The following is a 14085-nucleotide window of genomic DNA, read 5'->3' as shown; positions in this document are numbered from 1 at the left end:
TAGAAACATCCAAATAAATATTCATGTATAAAAAAATCTAAAGCCACACGGGCGAGTCAACAAACTCCACCCGAGAGTGAGGGAAAGAGGTGAATCAAAAATAAGTTTTACGGCCGGCCTAATGAATTGGTCGGATTCCGCACTTGGGCCGCTTCCAAGCCTCCGAAAAACAATTTGCTCCATCAATGCCGCACTTTATGGGCCGTAAATCAAAGTCATGCGCGCATTAACGCGAACATTAAAAAGCCGCACAACCTCGGCCAGGTTTTACGACCTCGAATTTCCACCCGCCGAATATCTCGGCCCGATTTTCTCGCACCTTTTGGAAAAGGCGCGGTGACTTTTCTCGCTCGTTTCGCTCGCTGGAGGTTTGCCGGGGGCCACCTGAGGGCACCACCTCGTGGGGCGGCGCGGCCGCGAGGCCTCGAGGCCGCCTCCCGGGACGACATTCCCACGCCATCTGCAACTTGCCGATTGCGTCACGAGCAGCTAAATTAATTTACTTACGCCATCGGTCGAGCTGCAAATCAACGAATTGTACGCCGAGTGGCCTGAAAATTGGAGCTGCCGAGCAGAGATGTCTCTAAACCGGGGCCAAACACGCCGGCCGACCGGCTGGTCGATATACTGAAAGTGGAATTATTGACCATGTTGTGAAGCGAGCAAGGTGCTGCCGAGCGAATTTTACTCTGCCGAATAGCACCTGCGTTCGAAAAAAAATTCCAGAGTAAAACTGGTGACGCTCAACTACTCTTTCAGCTTGATTGCACTTTATAAGTGATTCTTGCAATAAAAAATTATAGAAAAAATATCCTTCAAGCTAATTTTTAAATAATAATAAAGAATTTTTTTTAATTTTCTTGAAGTTAAAGTTTAATACATTTTCAGTCAAAATAAAATAATCTTCAAATTATTGTAAGATTTTTCCACATTTTTTTTACTAATGAAACTCAACAAACGAGCCCCTGAAATGCACTCTGTTATGCAACCACCGCGCCTTGCATGTTGTGCAAGTTGCATAATTAAAATGAAGAGAATGTTGTGCTGAATAAGTTGGTCTGGCGTTTGATTATTCCATATACTTTTTTCTTTTTAAAATTTATGATTATAAAGTTAAATAAACATTATTAAATTTATGAAATATGTGAAATATCAGCTAGATTATTTTTAGTGAAAAACACCCAACAATTTTGATTAAAATCACTCAAGAAGTCCTTCAATTAGACACAAATAAAAAAAATGAAAATTTTTTGTATTTCTTATGCCCTTAAATTAAAATGTATTTTTCTTACTCATCAATAAAATTTAATATATCAAGCAATTATTTAACAACGAAAAATATTTTTTATTATTCGAATCCGAATAAAAGACTTACGGTAGACCTACTAAACCCCTCAAGTGTCCGATTTTGGTGTCCACGGCGGACGCGAGATGGCTCTGCAGCAGGTGCTGTCCCGGCGCAATAAATTTTACAGCTCAGCCCTCCCATTCCGAGGAGCAGAGGCGGCGCTTACGGCCCCACAGAGATGGACCAGAGTTTTGTCTTCTTTTATCCCATTGTTGGCCACCGCACATCGTTATTGCGCATACAGCCATGTTTATGTGTCGATACAGAATAAAAATTAAAAAGCGCCGTGTGCTCTGCTCGCTGCTCTGTTATACTCTCCAGCCAGCAGCCACTCTATGCATAATTGAATTAGGCTGCGGAAAATAGTGAGAGAAGAGAGCCCGGCGCTAATTTAGCGCCTCTCGATGGCCTCCGCCTAGTAATAATTAGCTGCTGACTTATTAATGAGTCCTTTCATGAGCCGAAGAAAATAATTATGTGCCACGCTTGACTTCATTTTTATTGGTTGGCATGACCAAGAGTTTTGATACAGTGTAATAACTTTGAAAGGACTTGAATATGGGTTACAATATTGTTTTATTTATTTATTTGCATTAATTTAATTATTTCAAGTAGTTTTTCAAAGCCATGTTATTTAATATAATTGATTTCTTTTTCAACTAAAATTTAATATGAATAATCATGAATAATTTAAACAAATTTAATCTTTTAGGAATTAAGAATAGTTATGGCATTTGAAGAGACGTTAATAGAAAAGAAATTGAATTTCAGTCCTCTCGGGGAAAATTATTTTAACTAAAAAGGAAAATGGATCTGCCAGTTTAATTTATGATCTGTCACTCTAATTTATGAGCAAGATCATAAAATGAAATAAATCAGCAAAATTTGAAACTACTTTTTTAACAACAAATTGAAATCTCATAACCAAAACAAATGGGAAGTAACAAGGTTTTCAAATTTCTGAGTTTTATTATTTTTGATAAAGGTAGCAGATCTTGACTGAATCTATTGTGGGGCGTTTTTTAATTAAAATAATATTTAAACAAGGACAAAGTCAGCTGTTTTTTCACTCTATTAATTTTCTATTTGTAAATCTAATCATATTTAAAAATTTCAACTAATAAATAAAATTTTAAAATTTAAGCCCACATTAATAAGTGAAAATTTGACAGAAAAAAATTAATACTTTAGGGAAGGGACAGTTAATTAAAATTCACTATTCAAAAATAGCCGAATACATTGCTATGGCTGGAATAACAATGAAGAGGTCGGGGTCGCTGCTTGCTCTTTTGAAATGTTAAAAAATCAATAAAAGTGCTCACTGAGTCATCCACTCCCCAACTCTGTTCTACACCTTGGGGCCACTGCTCAACAATCTGAGAAAAAAAGTAGCTTCCACTTCCACTCGGAGCAACAATCGATTTTACTTTATATTAACTAATGCACCTGCCTCTGTCGCGTGGAAGTGAACTGAAATTCGCAGACGTTCCCATGAGGAAGGCTATATAATTACGCTGATGTTTGGAATGTCGCCCATTACGCATCACGAAACATGCAATTACCCAAATTTGAGTCGCATCTCGCTCAATGCAGCGGAGTAGAAATTCACTTGTGCTGTTCGCGTCGCCGCGTGTGTATTTATATGAGCCATAAAAAATACATAAAATATATTTTACTGCGTGGTCAGGTCATTTGGAGTGCACGAAAATGAGATTTTATTTGGCTGATAACCTTTTTATTATGCGCTGTGTGTTCTATATATTTATAAATAAGCAGTGCATTATACGCTGTACGATGATTATTATAGAAGGGCAGCTGGTGGCTTCTGCTTAAATCTGATGATTTATTTTTTATTTATGAATAAAAATGATAGTCATTAAATGTTAGTTAATTATAAAAAAATTAACATAAAATTTTTATTTATTCAAGTCTTACTTTAATTAATATTTTTATTGAATAGATACTTATATAAAATATTTAACTACAATTTTTTTTATTTTTTCATAAAAATTTATTTATAATTATTATTGACGTTATTTATGAACATAGAAAATTGAAATGAATATTTGAAATAATAGTTCTTTTTCTTCAAATAAAATTGTTTGTAGTGCTCATAATTGCACACAATTATTAAATGAAAAATTATCATCATATCTGTTCTTCTTTTTTTATTTGGAAGAAATATTCAATAAAATTTTAAAAATTATATATGAAAATAAATCACTAAGTGGACAAAATGGGGGGAAATTTTTATTGATGTGTTATGACTTGACTTCAGAATGAATTTCTAAACTGTTTCAAAAGCTATTTGGTTAGGCTCGTATGGCAAATTCTTAGCAGACCAGAAGTTGCGGATTTTGGAGGGAAATATTCGCCAGTTTGAGCTTGAGTTTCGGGTGGGCAAACGACCCATCAGGCGGAGAGGAACAAACGTCCAAATCAGCAATTGGGGCCGCGCCGAGTGACAGCAAAATGACGCAATAAGGAGCACCGGCGCATTATTTTGCGCCATATCTGGCGCATTTTTGGTGTTGTGTGTGTGTCGTCGGTGTGTGTGTTTTGTTATTACAGGAGGAGGAAGGGCATAAAAGGCGGCAGGTAATGGGGCTGGTGAGATTCCCGTGCATACCGCAATCGTATAATATCGTGAGCCGCAAGAGGAGCTGCGAAATGTGCTCAGATAAGCTGCTCTATTACTTTTACGGGGTCGTCCGCAGCGCACAAATGGCGGCAACTCCGCCACCGGCTCCGGAGAGCGGCGCTCGCCGAAAATGGCGCTATATTGCCGCTTTTATTATATCGAACGCGCGGCCGAATGAGCCATCCGGACTGGCGTTTTTATCAATTTTTGCCCCGGCTGCCAAAAGCATCTGAATTTCTTATTCGACCACCATACGAGCGGTTGTGAATAAAAATTTTTTTAATATAAAAAAATAATGAATTTTTCTGATGAATGAAAACAACGGGACTTGTATGAATTATACTTTTATTACTGCTGCGTTTATTCGGTCATCATAATATCCTATCTACATTCACAAAGACATGTTACATGCTACGGCATAATCATATTCGTAAACCAATCCTCCTAAATTGTACATAGTGAAACAGGCGGCAAAATTAAAAATTATAACTGAGAAAAAAATCAATTAATCATCGTGTGTTTTGGGCCGGTCGAGAATCTTCAACCAACTCGAAAATCGGATTTAAAAAAAATGATGTGACAAAAAAAATTGCGCTTTGAACGAAAAACTTAAAACTGGAAAATATTACATATTTGAACATTCTTCGAGTTATAGGATACATAATAATAATAATTAATTAAATTCAACAAGAGCGGAGGATTATGAACTGAAAACATTTATATAAAAATTCACAAGATTGGATTTTATCACTAGGGCCTATATTTATACATACACATGTATATATATCAGAAACACATTTACAGCGACAACACAGACGGACATTGTGTGAGAGAATTTATATAAGAGTGAGTTGATTTGCTAAACGCCTACGGGTTTACATTTAAAATGTATGTGTGTGCAACTCGAATAAAATTGTAGTTTGACATTTTATTTCCTTGAGCGTTAACAAGCTTTTCTTGAATTTATTCGTGCAACTCTTACTGATAAAAATCATCTCATTTGCATGCACACTATTTCTTTCTTTTTCACCGGAGAGAGAGGATTGCGAAACGTATCATTAAAAATGGCAAGAGAGGTAACAAAAAGTTCGGCGAGAAAAGCTAATGTTTGCACCGTTTAAAATTACACTCGTCGCGTCCACACAACACATTTTTAGAGAAAGCATCCTCTGCTGAGATGCGCACACGTCATTTACTCGTTGTTTTTTTTTCCACAACCATACGAAATACACACCGGTTGAATGAATTATGCTGCAAGTTTAAGTATTTAATGCTTTTAGGAGAGTGTGTCGCCGAATTGCAAATTTTCACAATATTTATTTACGCCGAGAGATGGAGAAAAATTCCAAAAGGTCAAATCATTGATTTCAATATAATACGTACACTTAAAATTTAGTATTTGCAATAAGGTTTCTTGAGACAAGAAGGTAGCGCGCGTTGATCAATTCCAAAATTTTTTAAACGATAACTTTAAATACGAATATTACAGCGACAGACGTGAATGAAACTCACAATCCGATCAATTTTGTTAATAATATTTTTTATATATGATTAAATTGCTTCTATACACAGTATCCTCCTGATATTGTAAAAAAAGTGTAACTCACAAAAATCAGTAGACCGTATACATAATTATATAAAAATCTAAATAATTATAACTGATTCAAATCATTTCATCTGTGCTGAAATAATTAACTGGTGCCGGCGGGGAGAGAAATTTTGAATTTTGCTATTTATCACAGCATTACAATCTACCTTCAATTTCCTTCTCATGCATTTTAATTTTACTACAAGAATTTTTGGAATATAGAAAGAGAGAGAGAGAGATTCAAAACGTTGGGCAGGGATTTGGCTGGATTTATAGTTTAAATATTTTCATCCGTTTTTTTGTAAGGTGAGACGGGATATTAATTAAATATTTACACGCGTCTTTCTTTCTTTCTTTCTTTTGTTTAGGATTTTGAATTTCCGCTCAGTGTTAGCCACGTATAATGTTAAAATTAATATATTTATAAAGTCGCGAGTGAGGAAGGAGGAGGAGTGGGGAGTTTGGAAGATTATACAGCACACACGCGAAACAAATTTATTACCGCCCTGATAGGGCATATTAAAAAATTACAGGCTCGGCATTAAATTCTCATACTCGACGGGATGCTGCCGAGAGATAATGAGAAAATAAATCCGCCTGCGTAATATGCAAAATACCGTGTGTGTGCTGCGAGTATAGGAGGGATGGCGCGGCGAAATTACTTTTGGAAAGCAGCGTGGGGGAGAGAGCTGGAAAGTCGCTTTTTTCAAATGAAGAGAAATGGCTGCGCTGCGGATGAAAGTTTGGCCGGGATTTAGGGGTGAGCCGGTGCTGCGAATAATCGGCGGGCGTTATTTAAAAGTTGGAAATTAGAAGTTATATACCGAGAGAGATAAAAAGCCGCCGGGCCGCCTGTTCGGACACCAAAATGAAAAAAACGAGCGTCCTCTTTTTTTTCGCGAAAGGCGCCCGGCGTTGTAAAAACCGTCTTAGTTTATTTACAAGTTTTTAAGTTTGCAACTTTGGTGAATTTGTGCCAAAATTTACGAGCGTTAATTAAAATTCACTCATCCTCTCGCACTGTGCATCCATGCCTTATTAAAAAGCCCTACAGTCTAAGCAACACCGAAATGCATCAGAGACTACGTTTCCATTTATTACTTTTGCTTTTTATTTCGTCCGATTAAATCCCAGAGAAAACGACACGCACAAATATAGGCCCTAGAAGTGATGAGATCCGCGAGTGTGAACGAAAATATCGTGGCAGAAAAGTGTCCACCTGTGTCTACCCAATTAATTAATTCTTGAAGCACATGCACGAGAGAGTTTGCTGCTTTTTACTGCTGCTCTTACACCCTAGGAAAGGATACACGAATTTTTCAATATTTGTTTTACCAACCCCAAACGCCTAAGTTGAAAATTGGATCGTCCTTATTAACTATACGTACATCGTCAGTGCGTTCAAAAGTTTTCTTTTAAAATATCCTATCCTTGTATTTTTAATGTTAGAGATAGCGGTGTATAATAGGGATATTACTTTTAATTACGTCATCTTGGATTTTAGTGTATTTTTAAGAAAGTGTGTTCCTTACGTTTTCTTTCTTTTTTTTTGTGTATAATTTTTCTGATGCCAAACGCACACGATTTTTATGATACTGCCTCCGTTCTGTTTGCAAAATGTCATCCATCAGAATCACGAATTAATTTAAACTCTGCCAGAAAGGGGCAAAAGATTTAGGGGCGTTTTTTTGATGGATGTAAAAACGCTTACCAGGGAATGCCAAATGATTCTGGTGGGTCTAGTTGTGATGATTTTTCCTATTAAAACGACACTGCTGAAATTTTTACCTACCCTGACACCAAATTACGTATATGTACTCATATTTATGGTAATTATTCCAAAGTTGGTTTCATACTTTTTCAAAATACTCTTAAGCCCCCTTGAAAGATTGCGCGGGCGTCAACAGAAAAAAGTGTGACTAAAAACGTATAGAAAAGGTGAAAGTTTTAATTCTTTTCAAAACTTGAGAGAAAGGGGTGAGTGTCTGAAAAGAGGCAGCCGTCTTTGCTCAGGAGGGGCTGGAAAGTGTCCAAAAGAAAGCCTTTTGTTTGCAAGAGGGAAACGTCATTCAATGCATCTTCATGGAGGGACTGACGCGAAGAGAGAATTGCAGAGGATCGTTGTCATAAAAATTACTTGGCACAAATTTGGCGGAATTCGCACATTCCGTACGGCAAGAGTTTCATTTGTATGTGAGGTTTTTCCATTTTCTTTTTTATCTTCCTTCATCATGACAATCGCTCGATAATTATATAATTAATTGTACAATTAATTACGCATTTAAGTGTTGCATTCTTCCGCGAGTAGTGTTAGTAATTATTTCCTTTCAGTAGAGAGAATCAGTCACATAATAACAACAGCTAAAATAATAATAATAATAATATATGATCATAATTATTATTACAGTGTCCGAAACACTCACAACCAAAGAGAGCTGCCTGGCAACACAACTCAAAGTTAAATCAGAGAATTTTTTTCTTATTCAAGTCGTCGGCGAACTCAAAAATCGGCATAAGCACACACAGATCAACAACAGATCGATCACCTGTCTGGCGAGAAACGTCCTAAGTCGGCAGTCAATCAATCTCTGCGCGTGCGAATATTATACTAAATGCTGCTATGGCAGGAAATCGTCTTCTCAAATTGTATTTTCTCGTTGGCATTTCCTCAACGAAGGAGCGGAGAAACTCAAAAAAATTGTATGTCCACTGAGAAACGCAAGGAAAATATCTTTTTCATCGCGACTAACTAAACAACGGTGGATACGATTGCGGGTTGATTTTTACTGTTTTTCCAGAGGTGCTTCTTAGGAGGCCTTGCCGACGCCCTTGATCAGGTCACCGCCCATCAACGCCTTGTCCATGGCCAGTTTGGTGGCCTGGTGGAGCTGCTCGGCGTGTTGCTTGGCCGCCTTTTCGTGTTGTTGCTGTTGTTGCTGCTTCAGCCGGTCCTGTTCCTCGCGTTCCCGACGGGCCTGCTCGTTGATCTCCTTGACGGCGCGCAACTCTTTCTTCAGCTTCATGCGTCTGTTTTGGAACCAGATTTTGATCTGGCGCTCCGTCAGGCACAGAGCATGCGCGATCTCGATTCGCCGCCGTCTCGTCAGGTAGTGGTTGAAGTGGAACTCCTTCTCCAGTTCCAGGGTCTGGAAGCGGGTGTAGGTTTGCCGGCCTCGCCTTCGCGGGCAGCCGTTGGGACCTGCGGGCAGACAAGAAAACACACACGCATTAGAGATCGTTAAAATGCTGCTTTTTACGACTCTCAGCTTTTGCTTGCATGCCAAAAATAACACTTGAATTCATATACCAAGACAGAGAGAAAAGAGAAGAGGCTACACATGTGTAATTATAAAGTGTGCTTTTATGTAACTGTAAATAGCAAAGTGGAGCTGATTAAAGCTACTTTTTTATTGCTTTAATGGCGCTGATGCATATTTTAAGGCCCAGAATTAATCAGCACCTGAGGAATTTCCACGAAAATTTATGGCGTCTCTATGCGGAAACGAAGAATTATGTTAATTTGTCAGCCAAATTACGGTTTTCTAATTTTTAATTTGCTAAATAAATGTCTAAAATTCAGCCTAATCTTCAATTCGTGGTGGGCTGGAGATAAATTTGAAATCGGTTTTCAAGAAAGGTGGAATGCAACCTGTTTGACATCCTTGTAAGGTAAATTGCATAGTTTACAATCTTCCAGGTAAATATTTGCCCTGCAGGTTGCATAACCTCATCACTTGGCTGCTCAGATAAAAGGTAAAATTCTCGCTTTATTCTTTGGAAAATAAATTTGTTTCTCAAAAATATCATTTATTAAAACGCATGTCTAGCTAAAAAATTAAATTTAAATTAGAAGAAGTATGTTTTGAATTAAAATTTAGCATTTCTAAAAAGTTTTAAAATGGTAATTTTTTTAGGTTTTCTAGAAATATCGGGCCAATATTATTATGGAATATCAGTTAAATCTTTAATTTTTCAAGCTAAACACCTTTGACTTAGCCATAATAATTTTTATTAATGTTATTTAACTTATTGATTTGTATTCAAATAAAATTTTAATATTTTCCAACAAATTAAAAGCGGAAATTTTGGTGATGTCTTAAAGTTCTTTTAGCTTTTTTGGTACTGTATAAAAACAGCAACGCAGCAAAAACGGACACTCGGTCGATAAAATGGCACCTGACTCGAGCCGGGACCTGCCTAGCCTCTCTTCCTAATTTATGGGGAAGACAATAAATCTGCCAAATGTCAGCCCCACCGGCGCAGCCCCTGCACGCGGTACAAACGCATAAATCGATACGGAGAGTCAGGCGGGGGTCTCGGGACGAATACATGTTTTTAGAAAACACACGGGGGATAAATATCGTTTCGCCGGGCCAGCGTCTGCTTTATTTTTTAATTTATTTGGATGCTCATTATCCGCAGTGGTACAGGTGCGTGTCCCGGCCAACTAACACCTTTTGTGTGCGCGCGGCGGCGAATCCGGTTTTTAATAAAAGACGAAGAGGCTCGCCCACGTGTATAAATCGAGGCAGTGTCAAGGAAAAAGCTAGGGGGGCTCCGCTTGATGCCAAAGGGCGTCTCCGCCATCAAACACATGGAAATAAATCTTGTCGGACAAAGGAAAGGAGCCCCGCATCCTCTCCGCCCTTCTCGAATTAATTACTGAATTTTCTTGCTACGCTCGTCAGCACTAATGGCCGCCTCGAATGGTCTTTTCTCTTTTTTCGTTGCAACAAACTGCTGTTTTCATTTCATTGCGGCCGAACAAACGCCGATTTAAGCCTCGAAATGCCATAGGCAGTCCATTTAACAATGCCGGCGTCGATTTTATTTATTCACGCCGGCGCTGCTGTTGGCGGACGGCAATCGAATTTAAGACCGGCGCTGCTGAACAAGCAGCAAAATGGCGCTATACCATATAAAAGGGATTTTTGCGAGCATCAAACAGTCGCTAAAATGTAAATCGCCTTTTGTTCTTACTACAATGCTCGTGGAGAATGGTATGCAGCAGTTTCTTTGCCGAAATAACAGACACCACGCGCCACCGAGCCTCTTCCTCTTGAAATTTTATGCATATCATTTCGAGGCCGAGAGCTTTTTCAAAATTTAGCCTGCCCTCTTTATGAATATTTGTTGTAAGCTGCATCAGGCCATTTGGTTAAAAAATGTTTTTTAATTTATTTATTTGTTTATTTATTATTTTTTTTGCTCTAAATTTTAATTCCACGTTCATCTTTCCCCAGATATTTTACATTATATTATTTTTCAACTATAAACAAACAAAAGTAAAATTTAAAAAAAAAATCTCTCCAATGTATTATTATTATTAAATGTTATTGTTGTTGTTTATTTGTTCAAATTTTTAAATCACATTGTTAATATTCAATTGTTAATTTTTTTTCAAAAGAAAAGGAATTTTTGGACAAAACGGCATCACCATGACTAGCAAGAATTTTGCTCTTCCAAGATCAAAAATATTCCGTCCGCCGCAGTGAGCTTAATTTTTTTAATAATTTATAATTCTTTGAATTATGAAGTTCTTCGTTTTAGCTGCCTGTATCAAATATTGTAGGCAATAATTTGATACATCGTTTCTTGGTGTCCACCAAATATTCGCTCAAGTTCATACACATGTCGGCATAAATATAAGCCAGAGTTAAATAAGCTTTCCCTTGGTTCGTATCGCATTACATGACATCATCAAGCCGCGCACAGCGTATATTAATTTAATGGCTCTATAAAATTTTTACTGCTCGTCGCAGCCGCAACAGAGAGACAGAACAGGACAGGTGACATTTCGCCATCGGCTGCATTATTTCCGTACGTTTTCCTGAAAAGCAGCAGCTTCCTTTTTTTTTTTAATTCGGCTGCGGCGTCGAACGATTTGTTTATCCTCGCCAGGCATTTGCAATTCAAACAGCCGTGTTTGTAGTCCATAGAGTGTAATTTTATGCTAGGGTGGCATGAGCCAGCCAGAGCCAGTGGTGGCTCAATGCGCTCGCTCATCTATTGCGTTTTATGTAACACGGCCCATAACCATATACACAAGTAGTATTGGCCACCATAAAACTTTGCCTCGCTGGATGGATGCTGCTCTGCGTGTGTGCGGCGCTGCTTATGATAAAAGTTGATGCTTTTTATGGTAAAAAAGTGGCACCATTGCAGCTCGTGCGCGCTCAAAGCTGCTGCTGCTGCTGGCCGCAATATTTCAGCAGCTCAGCTCTTTCGGACGGAAACTTTTATATTAAAAATTATTACGGCGTGGCTGCTGCCGGGGAGCGAAAGATATGCGTCGCTGCTTGAATTATGGAGCCATCCATGAAGCCCAATAATGCAAATTGCGGTTAAGTGACGTCAAGGAGAAAAATATAGAGCGACGACGATATAATAATACAAAACCGCGGAGAAAACACTTAAGCATATATAAGAGAGAAGCTGAATTTGCAATTTTTATGGTCGTGCTTGATGTTGTAATGCAACTTCCTTGAAGTACATAACGGCCCGCGAGTGGCATAAACAAACACTTTCGGCCCACAGCATGTATCAAATTTATTCAAAATGAAGGTCGTAAAACAAATTAAAAAAGGAACATCTCCCCTATTTCAGCATCAGTTAATTAGAGTGGGAGGGACGAAGATAAATTTCACCAAGGTGTCTGCGCTTAATTTAGTAGTGCACCCCCAGCAGTAATTATGCCCATATCTGGCTGCGATAGGCACATGTGGAGAGAAGTAATTTCATGCAAATCGAATTTATAAAGTTCTCTCCCGCGCCGCTGATACTCTCGCAGCTGGCGCACTCGGGGAATTTCCAATAAAATGGCTCCACCCCAACACACAGAATTCCACCCCGATGGTATTTAATATTAATGAAGGTTTAAAATTACAGCAGCCCCTGTGTATAAAGCGAGATAGCGGCGCGCGCGTTTCCCGATATTTGCATAAATGGATATGCGATGGCGCGCCGAGTTTTTATTATTGCTCGCTCGCGTAATCCCAGCTGCGTTGCGATTTGCATCACCAGCGTTTGCGAAATTCTGGTGCTGTGTCTACCGAGAGGCACTTTGCGTTTGTTTTTCGAGCCATTACACGGCTCCTCTTTATGTCTTCAACAAGCAAGAGAGAAAAGCCAAAGGGTTAATTTGTATTGCAAATGAGCCGCCGCCGTGTCCATCATCAAAGAAAAGACGTGGAGCTGCGTCTGCGCGATAAATTACTTCTCAAATCCTGAATGGCTTGTAAGTGGACGTGCTATAAATACTAAAAAATAAATAAAATATATTCTCGTTGAGACGCGCGTTTGAGTTAGTTGTAATCGTGGTTCACAAGGCTGAGAAAGACCTCCAGGGTGGGTCTCTGAATTTCGCGTGTCTTGTCTGAATATCAATTTCATGATCAGATTGGTCGATATCTTATTTAATAAAAATCAAATAATGTTTACAAACAAAATAAAACACTTAATTTATAAGTCATTTAAGAACTAGAACTTGAATCACCAATGAAATCAATAAATATTCAATAAATGGTTCAAAATTTAAATAATGATCAAACAGTTGTTCCAGAAGGGAAACCTGTTAGAAAAGCCGCCTCATCATAATTTAAAGGTCAGTTAATTATTTAAATAATTATTCCATTCAAAATCAGGAAAAATTTGCACGCACACGTGAGCATATATTTTTTGCTCGGAAACAAACAAAATAAATTTATTCCGTCGCGTCGACCTTGCGACTCTCAGCCAAAAGTTGTTTTAAAATTTAACACTGAGTCTCATGAGGGCCATCGCCATAAATCTCTTCATTTAGTTGGTACTTTTTCCCGCCATCAGCAGAAATTTGCACTCGGCCCGAGGGGGGCGTGAGTTCGCAACTTTCGTTTTGGGGGGATGGATGGACACACAGGGTGTGTATGCAGTGGTGCGCCCGGGGGCCATATTAATTGTCCAATTGTGCTGACCGCACGGCCGGTTTGAAATGAGACTGGGGATATTGGGAGTGCAATTACGGCGCAGATAACGCATGGAGTTTCCACACCTGGGGAGCCGTACATGAATAAAACTGTTTGCCATGCATGCAAAATAATCTACAACTCGGACCATAACGGCGCGCGCTCGGCGGCATTATGCCCCGGCCAGCCAGCCGGAGGATTTAGGGGCATTAAAGAGTTAAATTTATGACATGGTATGCAGATTATGGAGCGTTCCATTATTATCATTACAGCACACACACGCTGCTGGACAATATGCAAATTCGACGTGCTCGGCCTGAATATGCACATACAGCAGTGTGTGCTGTTTGCGGCTCAAACTTTCCGCTTCGTCTAATGAATTTTGCAGTCGCAGGACCGGGCGAAACTGCCGGCAAAGTGCAGTTTATTCCGGCGGTCGCCAAAGCACGCGGCTCATATAAAAGATGGCCGCGTGGCTTAATTGGAATTTTAATGTCCTGTGATGTATTTTCATATTATTTTCCTGAGAGGAAACGGACTGAAAATTCTGATTTATTATTAAGCA

At 38.7% G+C, this 14085-nt stretch overlaps 1 protein-coding gene and 2 long non-coding RNA genes across 4 annotated transcripts in view; 1 reads left to right on the top strand and 2 right to left on the bottom strand.

Annotated features, from left to right (window-relative positions):
* Positions 1–14085, bottom strand: part of LOC132205144 (uncharacterized) — a 216429-nt gene that overhangs the window by 63786 nt on the left and 138558 nt on the right. The window lies entirely within an intron of this gene.
* The window catches only part of LOC132205151 (uncharacterized), a 47606-nt gene that overhangs the window by 7511 nt on the left and 26010 nt on the right, over positions 1–14085 (top strand). The window lies entirely within an intron of this gene.
* LOC132205141 (homeobox protein abdominal-A homolog) overlaps positions 4324–14085 on the bottom strand; it is a 34629-nt gene continuing 24867 nt past the window's right edge. For both annotated transcript variants that reach the window (XM_059634027.1, XM_059634028.1), the window contains exon 4: positions 4324–8776. In XM_059634027.1, the coding sequence (XP_059490010.1) occupies positions 8385–8776 (392 nt within the window). In that variant the 3' untranslated portion in view covers positions 4324–8384. The remainder of the gene's footprint in view (positions 8777–14085) is intronic.

The sequence above is a fragment of the Neocloeon triangulifer genome, unplaced genomic scaffold, assembly GCF_031216515.1.
Source record: "Neocloeon triangulifer isolate White Clay Creek 2 clone unplaced genomic scaffold, ASM3121651v1 ptg000002l, whole genome shotgun sequence".
Taxonomy (NCBI): Eukaryota; Metazoa; Arthropoda; class Insecta; order Ephemeroptera; family Baetidae; genus Neocloeon; species Neocloeon triangulifer.
The sequence above is the reverse complement of the archived record's forward strand: the minus strand, read 5'-3'. Positions and strand labels throughout refer to the sequence as shown.